Below are 24640 nucleotides of genomic sequence, written 5' to 3'. Positions count from 1 at the left end.
TGCAATGTCGTGTAATTGATAGGTGCCGTTTGCATGTTCTCAAGAGCCGTTATCGTGTGTTACACTGCATGGGATTGCCTGGTGTCCCCGTACTTACTTAAGATTGTAAAAAACTGCGTCCTCTAACCGTACCTCCCTGGCCGGCTGCAACGCGTCAAAATGTAACACATTCCTTTTTTTCTTTCTTGCGTTACTGACTGCATTATGTTGGAAAGAAAAAAAAAGAAGGTATCGTCTAAGTACATTCTCCCGAAAAAGTGCCTTTACTTCACACATATTGACTGGCTGCTAGCTGGTTGGCTGTCCTCCAAGGTTGGGGTAATGCAAAAGTCTCTGTCATTCGTAAATTGTTTTTTTAATTTGTTCTTAATAAATGTAAACGTTGGGATTTCAGCCCGCAGATACCCAAAACAGGAGATGTGAGTCGTGCGTCTGGTTGAATTTAGTTTATGTTTGTTCCCTTACTTCAGACTCTCTTGCTCACTTCTCATTGTGGTGGCCCAACTCTGCTAAAATAAAGCCCAAAAGAAAGATGAAACAGTTCTGCCAAATAACTTTGTTTTTAATTTGTAATAACTTGAAAATGCAGTGCATTAGCACTAGAAACAGGTTTTTTTTTATGTCAATGTTTGGCATGTCATGCCGCAAATAAACAATTTTTCTTGCATTTTGTCTTCATGGTTCTTCTGAAGCTGGTGGCCGGGGGATCAAACTGCGATTAGGGCTGCACACCACCCACACAAGAGTACTGCCATGGCACGGCGCCTTCGGGACTATGGAAGTAGTCAGTGAAGTGTTCTCGTACCTGCACAGCGGTTGCAGCAGGACGTCCAGCACCCCAGTTGATGACCGTGTCAAAGGCAGGGTGCAGTTCTTCCACATCTACCTCGGGACGATATTCCCGGAGGTAGTTGTGAAGAACACAACATGCCTTGACAAGGTCATCAACTGTGGTAGGGTCTACCATTAGGGTAGTCCCTAGAACCCTCCACTGACTAACCATAATCCCGAAGGCACATTCAACCACTCGACGTGCCCGGCTCAGCCTATAATTAAAAATCCTTTTCCGGGCATTCAGTCCTCTTCGCGGGTATGGGCGCAACAGGTTCGGCATCAACGGGAACGCCTCATCCGATACCATCACGAAGGGGACTGGATGTGTGGTTCCCGGCAAAGGTTGTGGGTCTGGGAGCGACACGCCATCTCGGAGAATTTGCATCCCAATCTGTGATGTTCGCAGCACCCGAGAATCCCCAGTACTACCATAGGCGCCGACATCGATGCAAACAAATTTAGAATGTGCATCAGCCACCGCCATCAGGACTACAGAGAAAAATTTCTTGTAGTTATAAAACTTAGAGCCGGAGTGCGGTGGCTGAAGCACACGGACATGTTTGCCATCAACCGCGCCTATGCAGTTAGGAAATTTGGCAACAGTTTGAAAGCCTGCTGCAACACGTTGCCAAGTCTCCTCGGATGGTGAAGGCATCACGATGGGCTGCAACTTCTGCCAGATGACGCTGCATGTGCACCTCACAATTTCAGTGATGGTCGATTTACCAACACGAAATTGGAGATGCAGGGATGCATAGCTCTCTCCTGTGGCCAAGAAGCTGAAAAGGAAGCAGAGAAAAAGGGGAAAAGGATTAGTGAAATCTGTCACATACAGATCAACAGATTACATTTTCAGCATTTTCATAATGGAAATATTTGGCCAAAGTGCCTGGAACTTCCTTGCTATCTGCATTCCATTACAACAATGTTGAATGAAACATAGAGTATTTGTCACTTTTTTCTTCATTTATCTGCATCGTACCGTTGCACTACATGGGCCCAGTAAAATTGATGAAAATTAATATTTCGTCGCCATACAAATACTCAATGTTGCTTAGTGGGACAGATGCAAAGCGGCTTTTTTGGGGGGGAGGGGGGGTTTGTTGTCACCTACGGTAACTCAGCTCAGAGATCGTGTTGCCACAGGGGTTTGTACTTGTGTTGTCAGATTATTGGGTACAGGTGCACTAGCTAGCAAGCAAGGGATTTATATGAAATGTTACAGTTTGCTATGACAACCACCAACTCCATAAGCTGACTGATGCACCGGTAAAGTACGCCGAGGACTCACACATACGCACATCAACAAGACATGGCAATGAGTTATGGAGGACTGTGCAAAGGATCTAAGTTTCAACACGCTCACAGACGGATACGTGCGTGCCAATACTATGTCAGCGTACAATCCCATTTTAACCAGTCTCCAGTAAGACTCAATCAGTAAGTAATTCTTACAAAAGACATATTTTGGTTACTTACCGAAGGGTGATGAGCAGCCTTTCCTCTGCAGTGATCGCCTTTCGCATTTGGGTGTCCTGAAATGTGAGATCCCGGCGCACCAGCTCCAGAAGACGCTCGAAAGCCTCCTGCGGCAGGCGGCAGAACATGACAAACTTCTCAGGATGGCTACAGAGAGACATACATAAGAGACAGTGTGAGACTGTGTGTGCGGTGGGCACAGAAAGAGAGAGTGAGAGAGAAACACACAGAGAGGGAAACATAGGGAGAGAGAGATATACAGAAAGGTGTAGAGAGGGAAAGAGAGAAAAAGAAGGGAGAGAAATATACAAAACAGTGAGAAAGAGGGAGAGAAAGAGGGACACACCAAGGGAAAGAGAGAGAGAGGAGAGAGATAGAGGGAGGGAAAGAGAGAGAGAGTGGGAAAAAGAAGGGAGAGAGATACAGAGACACAAACAGAGGTAGAGAGAGAGAGAGAGAGAGAGAGAGAGAGAGAGAGAGAGAGAGAGAGAGCGAAACAGTGATGAAATAACATTACTGCTTCAGTAGCAGCTAAGCAAATTTCGGGCAATAATATACGTACTTTTTCAGATCTTGGTACAGGCTTACAAAGTGCCCCTTCGTCCCCCGCTCCAGCAACAGGGGATGAACCCAATACCGCCTGGATCCCCATCCGGTCTGAAACATATTTTCAGCAATACATTAGCCCACTATTCGCAAGTTTAGCAAGTTAAACACACATTTGCATTTCACGTATATAGCTGACCTTGTTGGTTTTTGCGGCGTGCATCAGCAGGACACAGATCAGATACTTTCGCCTGTAATATTTTCGAAGACGCATTCTCTGTCCACTTTCCATCTTTCCTAGCTGTGCTTTCCCTGAACAAGGGATCAGTGAACAGGGTGTTCCCACTTCCTTCCCAGTTGTGGGGAGGGATCATGACATCACAGGAAGCAGTCGAAATCTGCAGCAAAATCTGCAAGAAAATACGCGACTACATAGCAAATACCGCAGCGGTATTTTCTGCAGCTTCTTCGAGGCGGATTTTGATGCGGTTAAACCGCAATGAAATACGCGTATAAAACCGCAACAAATTTAAGTCAGTATATGTGGTTTTGCCGCTGATGCGTCTGGGTTGCAGCAAATACGCAACGGAAAATACGCAGTACTTACGCAGCAAATCCGCCGTGTGTGAACCTAGGCTTATAGATTTTGCACTGGGGTCAAGAAGCTTCGGTTTATATTTCTGCCATGGCACCCATTTTTAGTTTGCTATTTGTAAGAAGATGGATAATATTAAAGCAAGTCTCAAAGAAAGCCCCTGACTATATGTAAGAGTTTTGGTCCTTTTAGGCAGTTGGGGTGAACCCAGAGGCGTAACTTGAAGCTCCTGGGCCCCAATGCAAAACCTGTAAGGAGGGCCCCAAACTATAATGCTTTATTCGTAGTGTTAGAGAGAGTATAAGAGAGGTGAGACCACATCTTTGCCAGGAAACAGTATCCATAGTTGTTTATAAATGGGCAGAATTTGTGGTTGTACTATAAAAAGGTGGAGCAGCTCAGATGAAGAAAAAAGTGAGTCACGGTGTGTTGAACGTTTTGCTGAGGGATGTGATTAGTGCACTCTTTTCCCCAGGTCTGTTATGTATAAAATCCTTGGGAAGTGTGTTTTTTGGACCTTATGGGGCATACCCAAAAGGATGATGTAATACAAGCAACTCCTGGGCTCACTTAAAGGAAATCTGTCACTTCCCAGCAGCACCATAAACTAATTTAGTTCAGGGAAGTGACGGGGGACCTGAGGGATGTATTTTTTATACTCACCCACTTCCCGGTTTCTGCGATGTCACCCAGTGACAAATTACCTTTAATGTTTGGAATTTCCCTGTATGGAAATTAGATTCATGACCCTAGAGTGCAGTATAAAATCAAGTTTTCCATTGATCTTTTTATGAATGAATTCCCATTACAATGGGAAAATCCACTGATCTGAGTGACTTCCAACAAGGCCTGGTCACCGGTGTTAGATTAGCCAGGTGACAAGGCCTTGTGAAGTTTTGGTATGCAATAGTGTGGAAAATATACCGAGAATGATCAAGGAAAAATATCTAGTGATGTAAACATCTCATTGATGAAGAGGGTCAGAGGAAAATGTCAAAAATTGTTTTGATGAACAGGCAGTGCACAGTCAAGCAAACTTTAGCCCATTACAATACTGGTTCTCCAACTAACATATCTGAATGCACAAATTGTTGTTCCTTAACAATGGATAGACTATAGAAGGAGATGACCAGTTCCAGTGAAAAATCAAAATAGTTACCTGACTCCACAGAAAACCACTTCTCAAAGGAATACGTACATGCAAGGACTCTGCTTTAACTTCAGTAGTCAAATCCAAACAATATAAATATCCAGCGTGGTAAAAGTAGATAAAAATTCAATTTTTATTCCAACATATTAAAACACAAAGCCAACATATATCCCATGTGATGACTGCTGACAAGTTTCGGATGGTATGTCCTTAGTTGTAGCTATGACTAAGAACACACCATGTGAAACACATCAGAGGTCACCACATGGGATATATGTTGGCTTGTTTTTTTAATATGCTGGAATAAAAATTGAAGTTTTAACCTCTTGCCATTGCTGTCTAAGAGAAACAGAAAGGCAAGACTCTAGCAGGCAAAAGAGAGCAAAAATTGGATCACTGAGCAGTGGAAAACCATTTCCTGGCCAGATGAATCTATATTTCTCTTCCACCATGCTGAAGGGAGGGTCAGAATTTAGCACAAACAGCATGAATTGATGAATTCTTCCTGTCAGCTGCTCCAGGCATGTCTGTACCTCCATCTAAGTTTTGCAATCAGCAAGAAACTTCCTGTCTTTATGGGCCAACATTCCTGTGAAATGAGTTCAACACCTGGTAGAAGCTATACCATAATGAGCTGTTGTGGTTCTGAAGGCCAAAGAAAGTCCAACACATGACTAATAAAGTGGCTATTCAATGTAGTCCCCATAGTATTATATTGTAACATTGTACTAGCAGCATTAAAACTTTTCTATCCTCTTGTATGAAGTATAACCTGCCCTCATGAAGAACACTACTCACCCCCGCATGCAAAATAGATCAAGGAACTTCTAGTCACCCCAGCTTTGTCAACACACCTACAGAAAACTTGTAAGAATTTATACAATCTAAGTATTGAGGAACATCAAAGAAAATATTTTTTACAACAATTCAAGCTTAAACAATACCAAATGAAAATTTCAGTTTCTGCTTGGAGTTACCCTTTAATCCCTTTAATATGTGTATTTATAGCACTTTATAACCCATAGATGGGGTAAGCTCTTTTTTCTTGCATGAGTCAGAATGTATAGAAAACTGATTTCTGTGAAGGTATTGTCTTATCTCTTCCTATACCTCCAACTAGCAAATCCCCATCATATACTTCTGCATAATAAACTCCAAAACATGAAAAAAAAATGAAATACCAATCAAATTCAGTTAGTTAGCCATTTATAAATGCATGAAATATATTCAATTCTCCTTTCTTGTCATGAATTTTTCACAAGTCACTGCCTATTGAATGCAACTGAAAAAGGCATGTGCGAAGGTCATTAATATGTGTAGGTTATTTTAGACTTCTGTCACAGAGAAATAATGTAAAAAGCTTGCTAGTCTTGTCAGGAATGTTCGACTGCTAAAGGACAGATTTGAGTAAGAACACATAAATATAGATACAAGGAATTCAAATAATGAATAGAGCAACAGTACATGAACTACATATTATAACATTGTACTTCTTTTTCTGCTTAAACCATACACATGTTGGTATAGTTATTGAATTATGTAGTAGTGGCATATCAAGCAGACCATATTTCTTGGGTTGTTCACACAGCTCTACCTCTCCCCCACTCTGTGTGTGCTTCATAACCATAACCACCAGCCCATGTTTTTATGCCCAGCACTCCTACTCTTCCCTACTTGCCATTCTTCAACTCCCAATTCCCCAATAGTGCCTACCTTTGATCTTTTCACAAACAGTGCCAACGTCCCTTAAAATAATAGTGCACACAGTAATAATTTCTCTATAGTGCCCATGACAAGAAATAATGCTAACTTGGTTCTTCACAGTAAAAGTGCCCTCACACATTAATAATTCCCCTTTGCGACATGCAAGGTAGTAATGCATACTTAGTGCACTGGATAAGTAATAGAGCCTCCTCCTTGCCTCCACAAAGTAATACAGCCCCACTCTGTGTCCCCACAAAGAAATAGAGCCCTGTGTGCAGTACCACAAAGTAAAAAAGCACCTTTACTCCAAAACATCACCAACTGTCTGTCCGCTGTCTCTAACACCATGTCCTCTCTCTACCTAAAACTAAACCTCTCTAAAACTGACCACCCTCCACTAACCGACCTCCTCCTGACATGTCCATCTCAGTGTGTGGCGCCACCATAACTCCTAGACAACATGCTCGCTGCCTTGGGGTCATATTCGATTCTGATCTCTCTTTTACCCCCTATATCCAATCTCTGGCCCGAACATGTCAGCTGCACCTCAAGAACATCACAAGAATCTGCTCTTTTCTCACTGTAGACACATTAAAAATGCTTACTGTTGCCCTCATCCACTCCCGGCTCGATTATTGCAACTCGTTGCTGATCGGCCTCCCCTGTACCAGACTCTACCCTCTCCAATCCATCCTGAATACGGCAGCCAGGCTCATCTTCCTGTCCAGATGCTACTCGGACGCCTCTGCCCTGTGCCAGTCACTGCACTGGCTGCCCGTTAAATACAGAATTCAAGTTAAACTCGCTACCTTCATCCATAAAGCCCTCCACAGTGCAGCGCCCCCCTATATTGCCTCCCTCATCTCAATCCATCAACCAGCCCGGGCTCTCCGCTCTGCTAACGAAACCAGACTGAGCGCCCCTTTAATTCGAACTTCTCATTCCCGCCTCCAAGACTTCTCCAGAGCAGCACTGGTCCTCTGGAACGCACTACCAAAGGCTACCCGAGCAATCCAGGACTCGCAGAACTTCAGGTATGCTCTAAAAACGCACCTCTTCAGGGAGGCATACCGCATTCCCTAAACAAACCCCTTTGTACTCCGCCTGATAACATGCTCCCTGACCTACTGACTGCAATCCCTGCTAGCCACCATAAACAGCTCCTGCAGTCATACGGATTCTGCCATCGCACGGCTAAATGTCTGACCATTGTCTATGTGTATAGCATCCCTCACACTCCATCTCACCATACCGTGCACACTGCCAGCCTCTTTACCTTCTGTATCACCCCATTACTTGTAGTATGTAAGCTCGTTGGAGCAGGACCCTCACCCCTATTGTTTCCATCAATTGATTACTATGTAACCGTGGTTCTGTAATTTTTGTACTTTTTGTCTTTCTGTATCCCCTGTCTATGTAAGCGCTGTGGAATATGTTGGCGCTATACAAATAAAGTTTATTATTATTATTAAAATAGACCCCTTTGTGCAACCAAAATAATACCTCCCCCTCTGTGCCATCAAAGTAATACAGTTCATTCCCTTCTATGCTCTTTGCAGTCCACAATCCTTGCCAGAGTACTTGCACAGGAGAAATTGTATTGAAGATATTGGAGCCTGATTATAGAGCATCCCATAGATAGCCCGTTCTTTTTCCACTCCTGAATATACTGTGAATTTTCTTATTTGAATTTAGAAGGAGCTTCAGTGTTCCACAAAACGTATCTCTTATTCTTGTTATTTGTGGTGGCCCAAGCTTCCTGGCCCCCATCGGTCAACAAGTGATGCTATATCATAGTAACTTGCCTCCACTTACTAAGATTTAAATACCTTTACTCACAGGCCCATTTTGTGCCTTAAGGACCAAGTCATTTGTATTGTAAGAGCCATAACTCATTGACATAGCTGTACGAGAGCTTGATTTTTGTGGGACAAGCTGTATTTTTTAATTTCAGAGTTGTAATTTTTATTGATTTTTATTGATACCATTTTGTGATGTTTGTATTACTTTTTATTATATTTTTTGTGAGGCAAACAGAACAAAAAATAGCAATTCTAGTGTTACGTTTTAAAATTAGTTTTACATTGTTCACTATGTGAGATAAATAACAAAATATTGTCATTGTTCAGGCTGTTACGAATGTACTAATACATTATGTGTTGCTTTTTAAACTTTGTCTGGTATTTTATTCATTTGAAAATGTTTTATGTGGGAAAAAAATGTTCATTTTTTTAAACTGAAATTTTTAATATTAAACTTTATTTGGCATCAAAAAGGAAAGACAAGTGAAAAAAGTAAAAAAAATAATTAAAAATAAATGAGTCTCCAATGCATCAACATTTTCTAATATGTATATAAAGTGCTGATATTGTATCGTATTGTTCCCCCTTGTTTTCTTCCCCCTACCCACTTGACGGGTCAATGCGACAGGATTGTTGCCTAAGTTTAAAATGACTTTCAATAAATACCTTTGAAACATAAAATTAAACTTTATAAAGTTCTTATTTCCACTTTTTAAAGTTCCTCAAGGAGACTTAAAGATGCAATAATTCCATTGCTAGCATAGTACATTGCATTACTTAACATGCCGAGTTACATAGAAGACATGGGGGCCTTTATTAGGCCTTCAGCTGCCATGGGAACCCATTGGTACTTTGCAATCGCATCGCATGGTGCCAATAAGTGACAAAAAGAGCCCCTTTCTCTTTTCATTTGCTTACCTGCTGCAGTTTAATGATTTGAATCTAAATGATAGAGGTTTGGAATTCACCAGCACGGCTAGTGCTAAGGCTATTGTTTTTTTTTAGATCTAGAAATTTTAGTGTAAAATAATAACCTCCAGACCAAAACTTTCTTCAAGAAGGTTGACCTGAATAGTTATCTGATTTCACCAGCAGTCAGGCCAGGAATTGGAAACAGAACATCCCGTATGGTCAATTTTAAAGAATACGGAGGAATTGCACCCAGACAGATATCTATATTGAACAATCTGATGTCCTAAAAAGGTTTGCGGAGAAAAGTTACCCCAGGACCCTTGTCAAAGCGGCTTATTCTAAGGCACTATATGAAGCTTCTACCTAGATAACACATAGGGATAAGGACGAACCCAATATGAACATATACAAGAAATCTTCTTTCATTACAAACTTTAAGAGTCAACATGCAAGTTGGATTCCTGGATCCATCCAGGCCTGCGGCTTTATTTATGAAGTGGGAGTTTGTAGCTTTAGGCTGCTTTCAAATGGATGACAAACTCACACGATTTTCTCGTGATGCGACAGTGCTACAAATCTTTTCAATGGGTTCCTTCACATTAGTGATGTTTTGTAGGCTGCTAGATTGCAGAAAAAATATTGTGACATGCTCTATACAGCTGCCATTTGTGATGTTTTTTAGTCCATGTTTCCCTATGGAGCCTTTCTTTGTGTTGCAACGCACAAAGTCACAGTTTCCGTGCAGTGTGATGCAACTTTTACAATAGGAAGTCCTACTTTTTGTCCCTAAAATAAGCCTCAGCTACATTAAAAAAAAAAAAAAAACCAATACATTACCTAAAAGACACTGTCCGCTCTGCCATTCTTTTCCTCCAACAAACTTTTCCACAGTACTTGTTTGTAGTCTTTAGCCGGCACTTCCTGATGAGAGGGTTTAAAAATCCTGGCCAGGAAGTGCTGGCTCCGATTGGTTCTTGAGCACAGCGGCTCAGCCAATCACTGCAGCACTTGATGAATCAATCACAGCCATTCAATGCAATGGCTGTTATTTGGTTCATTGAGCGCTTCCTGGAGGCAGGATTTTTAAACCCTCTGACCAGAAAGCACTGGCTGAAGACTACAAACAAGTGCTGTGGAACTGCCAAAGGTGAAGTGACAGACAGCGCCTGTTAGGTAATATATAGTTTCTTGCTTTTTTTTTTTTTAAATGTAGCTTGGACTTATTTTTGGGGTAGAGCTTATATTTCAAGTCCCCCGAAAATCCTGGTGAAAGAGCGCTCCAAAATCGCTCGACTTTGTAGTGCCACAAAATCATGATATCGCTGCGAGAAAATGCAGCAATATCAGACAAAACACAGCTGCAATATCGCTGTCACCCATGTGAAAGAAACCTTAAGGATAACTTGCCATCACCGCTGAACCCTATAAACTGTCAAATATGCTAATTGTTCTTGAGTAGAGATGAGCGAGTATACTTGCTAAGGCTAACTACTCGAGCGAGTAGTGCCTTAGTCGAGTATCTGCCCACTCGTCTCTAAAGATTCGGCTGCCGGCGCGGGTGACAGGTGAGTTGCGGCGGTGAGCAGGGGGGGCGGGGGGGAGAGAGGGAGAGAGGGATCTCCCCTCCGTTCCTCCCCGCTCTCCCCCGCCGCTCCCCGCCCGCCGCCGGCACTGGAATCTTTAGACACGAGCGGGCAGATACTCGACTAAGGCACTACTCGCTTGAGTAGTTAGCCTTAGCGAGTATACTCACCCATCTCTATTCTTGAGCTATGGAGGCAAGTTTAACCTTATACAAAAAAGTGTCTATTGCGCCTTGATCAGCAATTGGTGTCTTAGATACATTTTTTAGATTGTATATAGCTCCATAACATTGCATAAAGGAATTTGAGATATCCCTTGGGTTTATAATTTTTTCTGTTTTATCATGCTTCCATAAATATCGGATTCTCAATTTCACCTATTGCTGTCTTAGTCTTTTAGTTAATAGAGCATCAGATTTATTATCCTGCTAGTAATATTTAACATCAACTTTTTAAAAAGAGTTTTTATACTTTTGCAAGAGTAAAGACCTCAATTGAAAGTACAAAGAAGATAGGGTGTTGGATATCTATATAAATAAATGCAAAAGCCCTCGTTGATTGACTCACTCACTAATTCTCTTAACTTCCCAGTGTTGTACAAACTTGAAATTTGGTACTGCCATTTTTAAGTCCTAAATAGGAAAAGAAAAGGGGTCACAACTTGTTTATTCAATTTGAAGCTTGAAAATTCATGAAAAACTGTGATAAATGAGATAGTTTTTCTCAGAAACCATAAGGCCTAGGGAAATTACTTTTTGCACACACACTACCTTCAGGTCGTGGGGGAATACTAAGCAGGCCTTTTTGAGAAATTCATTTTCCAACTGTGATAATTTGGAATCAAAACACAAATCTTGGTTTGTTAATAAGGAAAGTAAAGGGGTTGCAACTTGATTATCTACCTCACCTCTATGTGTATATACTGAGGAAAATCTAGCTTATGACTCTGTTTATATAATTAGGAGAATGTACCTTACAAATCTATGTGTATATACTGAGATGCATATACCTCACCTCTATTTGCATATACTGAGGAGAATCCATTTCACCTCTATGAGTATATACTGAGGAAAATGTAAGTCTCCTTTGTTTGTATATACCGAGGAGAATCTAGCTTACCTATCAGTCTATATACTGAGGAGAATCTACCTCACACTTGTTTATATAAAGTATATACAAATGCAAAAGCCCTCACTGATTCATCACTAAATCTCTAACTTCCCAGTGTCGTACAAACTTGAAATTTGCAAAGAACATTCTTTAGGTCCTATGTATTCACAGAGATAGGAGCAGTCTAATATTCTAAGGAGCTCTTCACAGAATTCTGTGAAGGGTTCTTTAGGTCCTAAATTGAAAAAGTAAAGGGGTCACGACTTGATTATTCAATTTAAAGCGTAAAAAACCACAAACAAACACACTACCTTCTGGTCTTGGAGGCATAATAAGCAGGCCTTTTTTAGAAAATTATTGTCCAAGAGCGATAATTCACGATCAAAATGCGAAACTTAGAAATTTGATATGTAAATAGGGAAAGTAAAGGGTTTGCAACTTGATTATCTATGTGTATATACTAAGGAGCATCTACCTCACAACTCTCTGTGTATATACTGAGGAGAATCTACCTCACTTCTATGTGTATATGCTTAGGAGAATCTGCCCCATCTCTATTTGCATATACTGAGGGGAATCTACCTCACCTTTATGTGTATACTAGCTGACATATCCGGCTTCACCCAAATTAATTTGGTACAGGTGTTTACCTATTGTTGACACTGAAAATTATATGAAGTCATGGTTACTTCAGAGGAAGTTAGCACTCCCCGGTTTCCGGTTCCCAGCGGCCTGGTAAGGTGTGGTGCCATAGGTCAGATGATGTTGGTCAGGTGAAGTCTCTACAGGCCACTGGGAACCGGAAGCTGGGGAGCGCTGACAGCAGGAAGCCTACGGAGGAGGTGAGGGTAGTGCCACATAGTATGAAATAAGCTGCGGGTATGCAGCTACTTTCCAGTCAAAATCCGCACCAATGGTACTCCAGTGCTCCAGCTAGGGAAAAAACACAGGGTGTCCTCCCTATCTATTTTGAAATGACCTTGTCCTTTTTATAATGACAGGGGTAAAATCATACATTATGATAAGCCCCGACCCCAGACGTGTTGGAACTTTGCGATAAATAAGTTGGTTTTGGGTTGCAGTTTGGGCACTCAGTCTCTAAAAGGTTCACTCACTCAAGATGCCGTTCTTATCGCGATAAAAAGCGGTGAGTGTGAGTGCAGCCTTATAGGAGAAATTATATATTGTCCATAGCCATATTGCCAAAAGTAATAGTAGAGAGCTAGCAAGATATTCAACACTAAGAACTGACCCGCTGGATGTGTGTCCCAGATGGAGCCACACTATACCCAACAATGCCTCCAGATATATAGTAGACCAGAGTTTATTTTATTGTAAACTTCTTGTCCATGTTTTTTTTTTGAAGAAGGGGAATTAAGGTTGTCTCTGAAATGGGTTGACCTTGTGTACCTACTGCCAATTAAGGTGCTCTCTTATACTTCCTAGATGTATTCCATATTGTTATTTCCTCTTCAGATTTTAAAAGCTGAGTTAGTAATTTAGAAAAAGCATAGAAATCGAATGCGTTATGGAGCATTTTCATTAATCATAGTTTATTTTTGTTACTGCCATTCTTTTATCCTTTAGAGAAGCCTTTAAATGGACTTGATGTATTATTCTGTTTTCATCTCAGGTTTCTTCAAGAAGAGTCTTGAGAATGTAAGAAATTCACATAGGAATCTTCACATATTGCTACAAGATATTAAGCTCATTTTTTTCCCTATGGCTGTGATGAAAGGGAATGGGGAGTGGAGAGAAAATTCTTTGGAATGTATGGATGGCAATGACTTCACCTCAAGCAACATGTTACAGTATCCTCTTGAGTTAAGGAACTAGCCTTAGTTATTACATTATTCCCAAGACGTTTTGGATATTTTTTCTGTTTAAAGCACTGCTGAAGTAATAAGGCTTGGTCATTAAATTTTACATTATCCAAGCAGTTCCTTCACTTGAATCGCCCAAAAGAGATATTCTTCAGCCACGGCGAGTACTGTGCACTTGTATAACCAAAGTAAATATTTGTTATGAATTTTTGGTGATTATTGGATTCACTTCTGTTTTTCCTACCATGTATGAATTAATTATTATGTTTTTAATCATGTCTTGCTATTAATAATGTTTTTAAGCACACCTTTTTTTTTGTTTCTTCTTCTTATTTTTGTATGTGTTATTATGTAGTATTTTATAGTTTTAATATTTCTATGTATATTCATGTATTTTAGATAATAATTGATCAAGACCTGAGAAGGTTGAAACGCATCCTCAGGACGTCTGTATTTTCCTTGTTATGATGGGCGCATACAGAATATAGAGAGAAAAAAGCTTTTATCTCTATGCATCCAAGCTCCTATCATTTAAATACACTATTTTGACCAATTTTTGGAAGGAGCACAGTGTTCTCCAGATGCGTGGCTGTATTCCCATGCAGTTTGAGGGGCTTTAGCTGCATTGAGGACCTTTAGAGGGCAAATTAGTAAGCCCGAATGTCCCAAGTCACGATAATTTTGTGGAATCGATCATCACTAATCCTGATTTTTAACCATATGTCCTGGCAAATTACATTATTGTAGACATATACTAAGCACGAAGCAATGCTAGTTCGGGTGACATAATAGTGGTGTCATGTCACACTGAAATATTTATCAGCAAATGTTTCCAATTTTTAGTTTCTCCACATATATGCTGAGACTACATACTGACTTTGGCCACAATACATCACACACTGCCGAAATTTGTATTATGGCCCTGCTACATCGCATCCTATTGTAAGTGAATGTGCTCACCCACAGGTTACTGGGACTGTGGCCTGAAAATCACAACAACCACATTAGTTTTGGATTTCTTCCTATTGTCAAATCATGATTGCACCAACTTGTGAGCCACAATTCAACTTCACTTACATTAGGATATGATGTATCAAGACCATAGTGTGATCTTTGGCCATGCAACATGTGTTGTGAACAAGATTGCTATGTAGCCCGAATGTAAAACTTTCTTCTATGTGGCTCCTGGCAATCAATAAAAGTTTAATATGGCTCACTAGGTATTAAGGTTTGGGGACCTCTATTGTAAAGGATAAATTTAACATAGAGCTACATACCTTCCCCTTTGTTTTGGCTATTTTTAATTGGCATTAGTGCTCACACATCTCGCATTTTATATGATTAGGAGCTCTGCTAAAAGTGCATAATTAATCTTATTACCTATGCAGGTTTTTCACTCCATTGCAATTCTGATACAAAATGAAGTCATTTTTGCATCCAAGGTACAGGAATAACCTTTCCTCCATTAGTATCTAGCAGAGGATTCCCTGATTCTGGGAACTATGCAGATTAATAAGTAAGGCTAGGTGAGCTGGCATCTGTTTACGGTCGGTAGAATATAATACCGCACAGTATGCAGATGTAGGAATCATTAACATGATTAGTACATCGTAAAACTTTATTTAGGCCCCCTGTCCATGGCAGTATATTCGTCAGCAGTAAACCACCGGCGAAACACGCCGGCCGACGCTTCCCATAGCATTGCTATGGAAAGCGCCGGCACCTGTTCACGAGTAGAGAATCATTGCGATTCTCTGCTCGCGGTGGGCAATTCGCAGCATGCTCCGAATTGCCCCGATTCTCCGCGGTCAGCCTATCTACTAGATAGGGCTGACTGGCGGAGATTCGGTGGTGGCTCCTGCTCCTGGGTGGCGGCTCCCGTGGCGGAGCTTCGCCGCAGGATACCGCATCGCCCGTGGACAGCCGGCCTTACACCATGGTAGTACACTGAGTACATTGAAGTCAAGTTATCATAAGGCGCTAAATGTCAAGTTAACACTTGCTATATCCATATCCCAGCTATAATTTTCTACAGTGTTAAAGAAAGATATATTTCTGCAGTGTCCTGAAAAATGTCAAAAGGACACCATTTTTGCCATCTGTCTGGTGAATGGGGCTCTACAAATATGTTAGGTGTATGCCCTAGGAGCTTTATTGACACATACACCAAATGTATGCTATAAAAGAAATGGGAACCTAATCTCAATTTGTGTAAAGAGCTCTAATGGAAAGGGTAGACTTCGTAGGCAGAACAGTGTCTAACATACGGGGCCCTAGTTGCATGGAGATGGTGATCTCTAAAGGACATTTTTGTATTAACTCAGAATTCTGTAATAGGGTATTAGAAAATGTTTTTTCTAAACCTGACAAACCATGTAACTCGAGGCCAGGATGAGAGGGCATGCAAAGCAGGGCACTATCTCGCAAAAGGGAGGAGTAACATCTTTACCTGAACTGCCATGTAATAATTAATTTCCATTGGAACATAAAGGAGAAAACTAGGCTGGTTGTAGCTTCCGCATGTGGTTAAGTATATAAAATGACATGTCTACAGCCACAAATTGAAAGGGGTCATCTTTCTTGAAGCTTCCCCTATTATCTATGCAAAACTTATTTATCTCCTAAAATTTTGCCTTCCCTACTCTCTAGATGTAATTGTAAAATATTTGCTAAATCTAAAAGGAGAAAGATATTTAAGATTACATTGAAGGAATGCTAAAGAATACATTCTCTAACAAAAATTTGGGGAATCCTATCAATATTACCCTTTTAAGTATTAAAAAGGAGTTGTCTTATCAAAGATGATTCTGCAAGTTCTTGCGTTAGGAGCTACAGACTCATCTTTGATGAGACAGCTCCTTTTTATAATAAACTAGTAGAAAAATGGACAATGATCAGATCATAAAAAGACCCCAAACTTCTAAGCAGATTTGACTGCCTTCATGGATATTCTGAGACCCCCCTGTGAAGTAAGTCCTTCACGACTATTCTTTCTGATTGGATTATTCCCTGGAGTGATGGGGCCTTTTTATGGTCTGACCATTGTCCATTTTTCTGCATGTTATCCGATACATATTCAGAAGCCCTATTGGCGCTCTCCATATGATCGGATGTCTGGTGGACCAGGGCTGATGAACTTATTGGAATCTTGTTGATTACCAGGTTTGGAGGCGTGCCAGACTGTTCATTCGAGGAGGTCTGGGCCTTCCAGGGTGAGATATATATTCCACTTTCTCACCATCGCACTTGACATTGAAACTGTCTTATGTTTTTTTCCTCACTTTATCCCTGAAGCGTTGCCTTAAGATGATTGCAATAACAAAACAGTAATATTGATAAGAATGCATACTGTTTTTAGCCACAGACTCACTTTCTTGAAGGAGGACTGGGACACCATCCTACAGCAACAGGATGAGGCAAAACAAACTAATGGCTGGACTGGTAAACAAATCTATGTACGCAAATGAACGTTCGAGGATTTACTCCCACTATATAAGTTAAGCGGAGGCTTTGACAGATGCCTAACACTAGCATCCATAGGCTGTTGTAGTGTCCAATCAGTGTAATGAACTTTTCAATAGCTTTTCATGATGCATACAATAAATGGATACCATAATAGCCTATGGGTGATAAATAGCACTCTATGGCCTCAATCACAGGTATTTATCACCCATAGGCTATTATGGCATCTATTAAATGCCTATATCATGAAAAGCTTATGATGTACTGTATATATACTGTGTGCGTTGGGTGTCATATAGCGGCATTTGTTCAGATGTCGCAAAGTTTAACTTGACAATGCGTTAAACTGTGGCACATAACTCTTTCTTGCCTTTTTAATAGCTTTTCAATAACTTTTGATGTGTTAAGATAGAATAATTTGCTGCAGCCAGTGTGGTGACCGAGTGCAGACCTTAGAGGGGGAAGACAGTGGGAAAACAAGATGGTATTCAACGGGGGCTCTGCCGTCCCTCCCTGGAATAGCATAACACGGCCTGGCCAAGCTGCGCTCAGTGGCGAAAGGTAATAACAGTTTGTGTTAAATGCTATAATTTGAATGAGTTTGTGACACCAGTACCTTTTCAATTAGGCGTTCTGGTGGCGATGGAATAAAGAGTCCAAAACAGTTGGGATTAAGTAAACTAAAGTTACAGAGTTTACTTAATGCTTGTAAGTTCAATAACAGTGCACATTTTGCATTTTTTTCAATAAACATTTAATTTAGCATAGTTGCAGTAAGCAGTAGAATTACTCATACTAATCCCTTTCCTTTTTCCCTTAGTTGTAAAGATAATCACACCCGTCTAAGTTATCTGGGGTTCTTTTCTGATGGTTATCTGTAGAGGAATGGAGGGTTTAAGTACGGTTGACTGCACTTTCTCTGTTTCTCAACTACGCAGCGACAAGTTGCACTCACTGTTTTGAGAAGTCCTCTTTTTTTGTGTGGATTCTTGCTCCTAATTGAGATGTGCTTCTGGCACTCTCCTCTAATTCTCGCTCTCCTGTTAATTGTTTGTTGCTGCAGCTCCTCACACCACTTCCTCTCCCCTCCACCTCCAACGACCAACTCCCCACCTCTTCTTCACTTCCTGCCACTTTCCCTTACTCACTTCCTCCTCCACCCTGCTCACTTTTCTGGGCTTCACCCAACTCCTCCCACTCTACCAATCAGAGAATATACTAATAAGCAACCAATCAGAAGCTAGTAGGTGCCTGGGCAGCATAGACTTAGCCTAATATTTAGGAAAGACAGTGTCTTTCTCCCGCATGATGCCCTCTATGTCTCCCGAGGAGCTCATAGCAAGGTAATCAGGACTTTGCTGTTTATTTGACTACCCTGTACTATCCTCTGGGTCACTACACAAGTTATCAGTATTGCTTTAAATTTTGCCACATCTGAGCATTGTTTGATACATGCTTCTTGCCTGGATTCTGGCGGAGGGAATATCATAGTTTACTATACTACTCCATTTACTATACTACTCCATTTGCAGTGTGCATACATATACCAGCCAAACTGAAGCTAAAAGGACACTCATTTGGTGTTTGTCTGGCTCATGAACCCTATGGAAATGTTTAGCATAAGCTGAAAGTAATCTGGTGCTGCACAGCCTAATGCATCATGGAGTTTGACAATAGAGTAAGTGTAAAAGCTCTGCTGTCATCTGTAGCACTGAGCTAACTTTCACCCAGAAAATATGCTACAAAGCGGAGACACGTCATAGGGGTTTATTGTATCTTAATATATATGGAGAAGATAAATCAGCTTCTAATTCTCTTGCATTTCGCAGTTTACCATCCTGTGACTAATATGTGGTGCTCCTTCAGCTGGAAAAAGATTATAATAACTTTTTTTCTACCAAGTATTGTAAATGTCATCGAAATAAAGGAGAGAACAGCATATTGCCTGTGTCCTGGGTCTTAGCATGAGTCATTGCTGAAATTGAGAAAGTATTACTCCAGATTTACACGCAGTACAGTGGATTTTGTATCGGAATGGAGTGGAAACAGCCCAGATATCCCACTATTAGGCCGGCTGCACACAAACAAATTTGCAGTGCATGTTCTATTTTATTGTGAATTCCATACTGATGGCTTCTATTGAAGTCAATGGAAGCCATCCAACCCGTGGGCCATACAAAATTAACATTCCAGTTAGATCATAGATCCGGTGTCATTGCCTAGTGACAGCGCAGGAAAAACAACATGAAGAAACCCCCTGTACTGCGCATGTCTGGCAGCGGCTCACCGCAGCCATCCAAAGTGCAGATAATGAAGAAAAGAGACCGGTACGTGCGGATGCTGGCTGTGGTATCTGACCTGTCTGTGTGCAGCCAGTCTTAATCAGATGCAATAGCCCACACTGAAATGATCCACCAGATATTTAGACAAGAAGGAGACGTTGGACATCATGCTGATGTCCAACCTCTCTGTTCTGATCAACTATAGTATGTTAGTGATGGGAATTTATTAAAAAAATCTTATTCATATGTTACAGTTAGGGTATGTGTGCATTTGCACAGCCATATGTATGACCTTGCACAGTATAAAACTTGGCCACTGCAGGTTTGTATCAAAGAAGTTCCATACATTTTCATATAATGTCTCTGTGAAGTATTTTCTTGTCCACTAGATGAATCTGGGACAAAACGTTTTGTATTTCACAGGCACCAGGGGTACAGTATGAGCCCATAATAGTCTTCAAAGGCACTGACTTTTCACTGAAACTTTTGCTGTGGTTTTAGGTTCAATTAACGCGTGGTTCAGGTAGTCGGCTCAAGTTTGACTCCGCCTTCCATCCTTCTGAGGTCAGTAAAATGAGTACCCAGCTTGGTGGGTGGCAATGAATAAATTACTTGAACGCGCTGCAGAATAAGTTGGCACTATACAAAGAACAAGAGTTTTTTTTATTTTTTTAATACCATGCTGCAATATACCTTAGTCTTGAACACAATTAATATCAGGATATGATGGAAGTTGTAGTTTTGCAACACCTATAAAGCCATGGATTAGATACCACTGTTCTAAGTTAAATATATATCCTTTGTCCTTTTCTTCACTGATTGCATTGTAAAAATACGTAATAATGAAAAAAGTTTTTTCACATTATATTCTATGGTAGATTTAAATTAAAAATGTTCACATTTTCTAAACCTGCTGCTTAAAATCAGTCTAATCTAACCAACATTGAAAAAGAGACTGGAGGAGCAACATGATTTCCTTACATGGGCTAGCTCACCAAAACAACTTATTCACAAGATTATTGGGGGTCTGACCACTAGGACCTCCACTGATCATGAAAATGGTGACCCTTAGCCTCCTTCTATGAATAAAGCAGAAGTTGCACGCGTGCCTCTTCATTCATCTCTATGGAACTGGCGGAGATAGTCAATAGCTAGCAATCGAAAATCACTGGCAATCCAGTGGAGATCAATGGCGTAGTATGCATGCTCAACTGTCGCTCCATTTATACAGGGAGACTTGGGGACACTATCCACATGATTGATGGAGATTCCAGTGGTTGGACCTCCCCATACACACAAATATCACCTATCCTGTGGATAGATGATACATTGTTTTAGTGGAACAATCCCTTTTAAGAGTTTGGCCAGGATCAGAAAATGGATCTGCTTTTTTTCCAGAAACAGAGCCACATCTGGATAGTAGACAAACTAGTCACCATTATGAACACAATTACAAATCACTACTATGTCACTTCAAGGTCAAGGAAATGAAGTCTAAATTCAAGTGGTATAGCAATTGGAAATTTGTGAGATGTCATCCTCCCATAAATGTTTAAATGCACTACCATCACAAAAGGCAAACCAGGCTTATCATATCAACTTGCATTTGGAGTAGAAACATACTGTAATTCCAAGTGAGAAAGTTTTTCCATTCTAGCAAGTTGAGATACCTTTCTAAGGTTAGGTTCATACAATGATTTCCCCCTATGTTCAGCATGTACATCAGGAAAGCTCCTGATATTAAAATGCGTTCTTCATTATGTGTCCCCTTGGTTGGATATGGTCAAATACCGGATGTGTATTACGTGATAACTAGCTTTTCAAAACAAGATAGTTTTGTGATACTCTGTCATGAGATCCTCGATATATATATATATATATATATATATATATATATATATATGAAAGGCAGCATGCAGGATCTTCATCCAAACATCAAGCGGAATCAGGTTAAAATAACCTCCCAGACTTTATTGAATAAAAGAATGGCATTTCCAACAGCGACGTTTCGGCCAATAATACGATGGCCTTTGTCCAGCTATCACACCAAACACTGATCAAATATATATAGCAGAAAATTAAAAGAAATTACACTCACATGTGTGTCAGGAGGCGTCCCCCAGCCATGTATCCCGCTCGAGCATATTGGCGTCCTTCAATCTCCTACTGCGCATAACAAAATCGCGTCATGCCCTCACATAAACTGTGGGCAACATGTCTCATAGCCATAATGCGCATGCACCCTGTTTCACATATACCAGGGCCGGCACTACACCGAGTGCTACTGCGCATGTCCGGGCCGCGCCATGCCCTTCTTACAGAGTAACGGCAGTGCGCACCACTTGCTTAAGGCGCCTGCGCAGGGTCCTATGTCCGAACAGGTAAATTAACCAGTAATTAAACGTAAGACAATAAATTACCCCCATATACTACAAAAAAACAGAATCCTACTGGGGCACAATAAACCTGGAATATAGTATAGATACAGACGAAAAATACAGTTCATTAATAGAGATGAGCGAGCGTACTCGGAAAAGCACTACTCGCTCGAGTAATTTGCTTTATCCGAGTATCGCTGTGCTCGTCCCTGAAGATTCGGGTGCCGGCACGGAGCGGGGAGCTGCAGGGGAGAGCGGGGAGGAACGGAGGGGAGATCTTTCTCTCCCTCTCTCCCGCCCGCTCTCCCCTGCTCCCCGCTGCGACTCACCTGTCAGCCGCAGCGGCACCCGAATCTTCAGGGACGAGCACAGCGATACTCGGATAAAGCAAATTACTCGAGCGAGTAGTGCTTTTCCGAGTACGCTCGCTCATCTCTATTCATTAACCAATCTATCAATGTATGGCCACTTCAATAGTGACATAAATAACCTAACAGGTCATACCATATAGAAGCATTGATGATACATAATTTACTCCCATAAATGTCTCCCTTCTATAGGGGAAACATATAACGCAACCCCCAAAAAATAATACAAGATAGAGTAGTGTATCAATATCATGAACCAAAACAGCTCCCCTCCAGTATAATCCGCCTAGTTTGAAATATAAGAAGAAAATTGGTAACACTCATTGGACAAACCCAAATAAATACCCACAAGGATCTAAATATCAGGGCGTAACAAACCACATACTCCCCAAAACTACACAAAAACTCAAACAAATCGGTCCACAAAAAATATTTTATTAAATACAATATTGACTGAATAATTAGTAATATAAATTTGCATATAACACAACCATTAGATACCCGAAAAAAGCACAAAATAAGCAGAAAAATTCCGGGTCATGGCTGAGTACACCTCCAAACGACACCTAGAGAAACACAGAAAAATACATATAAATATAAAACCATAAATGAAACTAAAGAAGACACAAAAACATAACAAGAGAAGGATGTGACAATAAATGGTACCGAATAATAACCACTAAACACATTCACAAAAAAGGGAGCGCATGATATTCTATATTTAAACCATAAGGTTGGAGGGTATTTAGTTCGAAGATCCACCTTAACTCCAACCGTTTCAATCTTTATTCTCTGTCTCCACCCCTTTTAATTTGTGGTACATGGCCGATGATGCGGTATCTTAACTGACTAACTGAATGATTAGTTTCACAGAAGTGTTTCGCTACAGGGACATCCATCTTACGTGTCCTTATTGTGCTTTTATGCTTGCTGATTCTGTCTTTAGCTGCATTGGTCGTCTCCCCAACATACATATACCCACATGGGCATGTAATTAGATAAATAACGAATGATGAAAGACAAGTATAGCGATGCCTGATGTTATAGCGTTTACCTGTATGCGGGTGTGTGAAAAAGGAGCCCTTTTGCAAATTATTGCAGCTCGCACAGGAAAGGCACGGAAAATTACCCATTTTGTCGTTTTTCCTGACTGTGCCCAAATCAAGGGAGCCAATTTCCGAATGTACCAATTTGTCCCTAAAATTCGTACCCCTTCTGTAAGCCATTAAGGGAGGTGAACCAAACTCCACCACTTCAGGATGGCAACAGTTAAGTAATGGCCAATGTTTTCGGAAAATATCTGAAATCTTATCACTAAGAGGACAGTACGTGCTAACAAACGGAAGCCTAGATGGTTGATCAGTACTAGTAGTCCTTGCAAAAAGAGAGTCACGGTCCTGCTGTTTAGCCTTCACACTTAATTCGGTCACAAGCTCATTCGGATAACCTCTGGCCCTAAACTTACGACACATCTGTGTCAGACGTTCCTCTAAATGCTGGTCATCGACAATACAGCAAATTCTCAAGAACTGACTCCACGGAAGTGATCTGAGCATTCCCGGTGGATGGAAACTATCAAAACGCAACAACGTGTTACGATCCGTTGCCTTGATAAAAAGGTCAGTACAGAGTTCATCCCCTTGCTGAAGGACTAGAACATCCAGAAACTGTATCTGATCAAAGGAGGAGGTCAATGTAAATCTGAGCATCAGGTGAATGTTATTAAGCTCTTCATGGAAGATTTTCAAATCCTCCTCCGTGCCCATCCAGATAAAGAAGGTGTCGTCTGTATACCTCCACCAAGCCTGGACAAAGGTCCAGGCCGGGGAGGTATATATAGATGACTCCTCAACTTCCACCATGTACAGATTGGCGTACGTAGGGGCCACGTTTGACCCCATGGCGGTACCCCTTTTCTGCCGATAGAATTTATTGTCAAATATGAAATAATTCTTGGATAGAACATCCTCCAACAGGGTCATTACAAAATTTAATCTGTGGGCAAATCAGAGCTAAGCAACCTCTTCATCACCGCCTCCAGACCTAAACGCTGTTCGATGTTAGTGTACAAAGACACCACATCAAAGGACTCCAAGATGGCATGTGGGGTCACCTTAAGTCCCTTGATCTTAACTAGAGATGAGCAAACGTACTCGTCCGAGCTTGATACTCGTTCGAGTATTAGCGTGTTCGAGATGCTCGTTACTCGTGACGAGTACCACGCGATGTTCGAGTTACTTTCACTTTCATCTCTGAGACGTTAGCACGCTTTTCTGGCCAATAGAAAGACAGGGAAGGCATTACAACTTCCTCCTGCGACGTTCAAGCCCTATACCACCCCCCTGCAGTGAGTGGCTGGTGAGATCAGGTGTCACCCGAGTATAAAAATCGGCCCCTCCCGCGGCTCGCCACAGATGCAGTCTGACATAGAGGAGGGACAGTGCTGCTGGTGCCAGAGCTGCTATAGGGAGAGTGTTAGGAGTATTTTAGGCTTCAAGAACCCCAACGGTCCTTTTTAGGGCCACATCTAACCGTGTGCAGTACTGTGGAGGCTGCTTTTTGCAGTGTTGCACATTTTTTTTTTTTTGTATATCGGCCGTGCAGAGCATTGC

The 24640-nt window shown here is 41.2% G+C and overlaps 1 protein-coding gene across 1 annotated transcript; it reads right to left on the bottom strand.

Annotated features, from left to right (window-relative positions):
• Positions 1 to 704: 704 nt before the first annotated feature.
• LOC136633588 (uncharacterized) lies at positions 705 to 23929 on the bottom strand. Its single transcript, XM_066609349.1, has 5 exons — positions 23239 to 23929; positions 3059 to 3171; positions 2876 to 2970; positions 2314 to 2460; positions 705 to 1613 (listed from the first exon to the last, which is right to left on the bottom strand). Exons 1-5 carry the CDS (start codon positions 23927 to 23929, stop codon positions 719 to 721), a joined length of 1941 nt encoding a protein of 646 aa, XP_066465446.1. The 3' UTR covers positions 705 to 718.
• Between the last annotated feature and the right edge of the window lie 711 nt (positions 23930 to 24640).

This window comes from Eleutherodactylus coqui, chromosome 6 (genome assembly GCF_035609145.1).
Source record: "Eleutherodactylus coqui strain aEleCoq1 chromosome 6, aEleCoq1.hap1, whole genome shotgun sequence".
In the NCBI taxonomy this organism is placed as follows: domain Eukaryota; kingdom Metazoa; phylum Chordata; class Amphibia; order Anura; family Eleutherodactylidae; genus Eleutherodactylus; species Eleutherodactylus coqui.
Note: the sequence above shows the minus strand (reverse complement) of the source record. Positions and strands in the feature narration are given on the sequence as shown.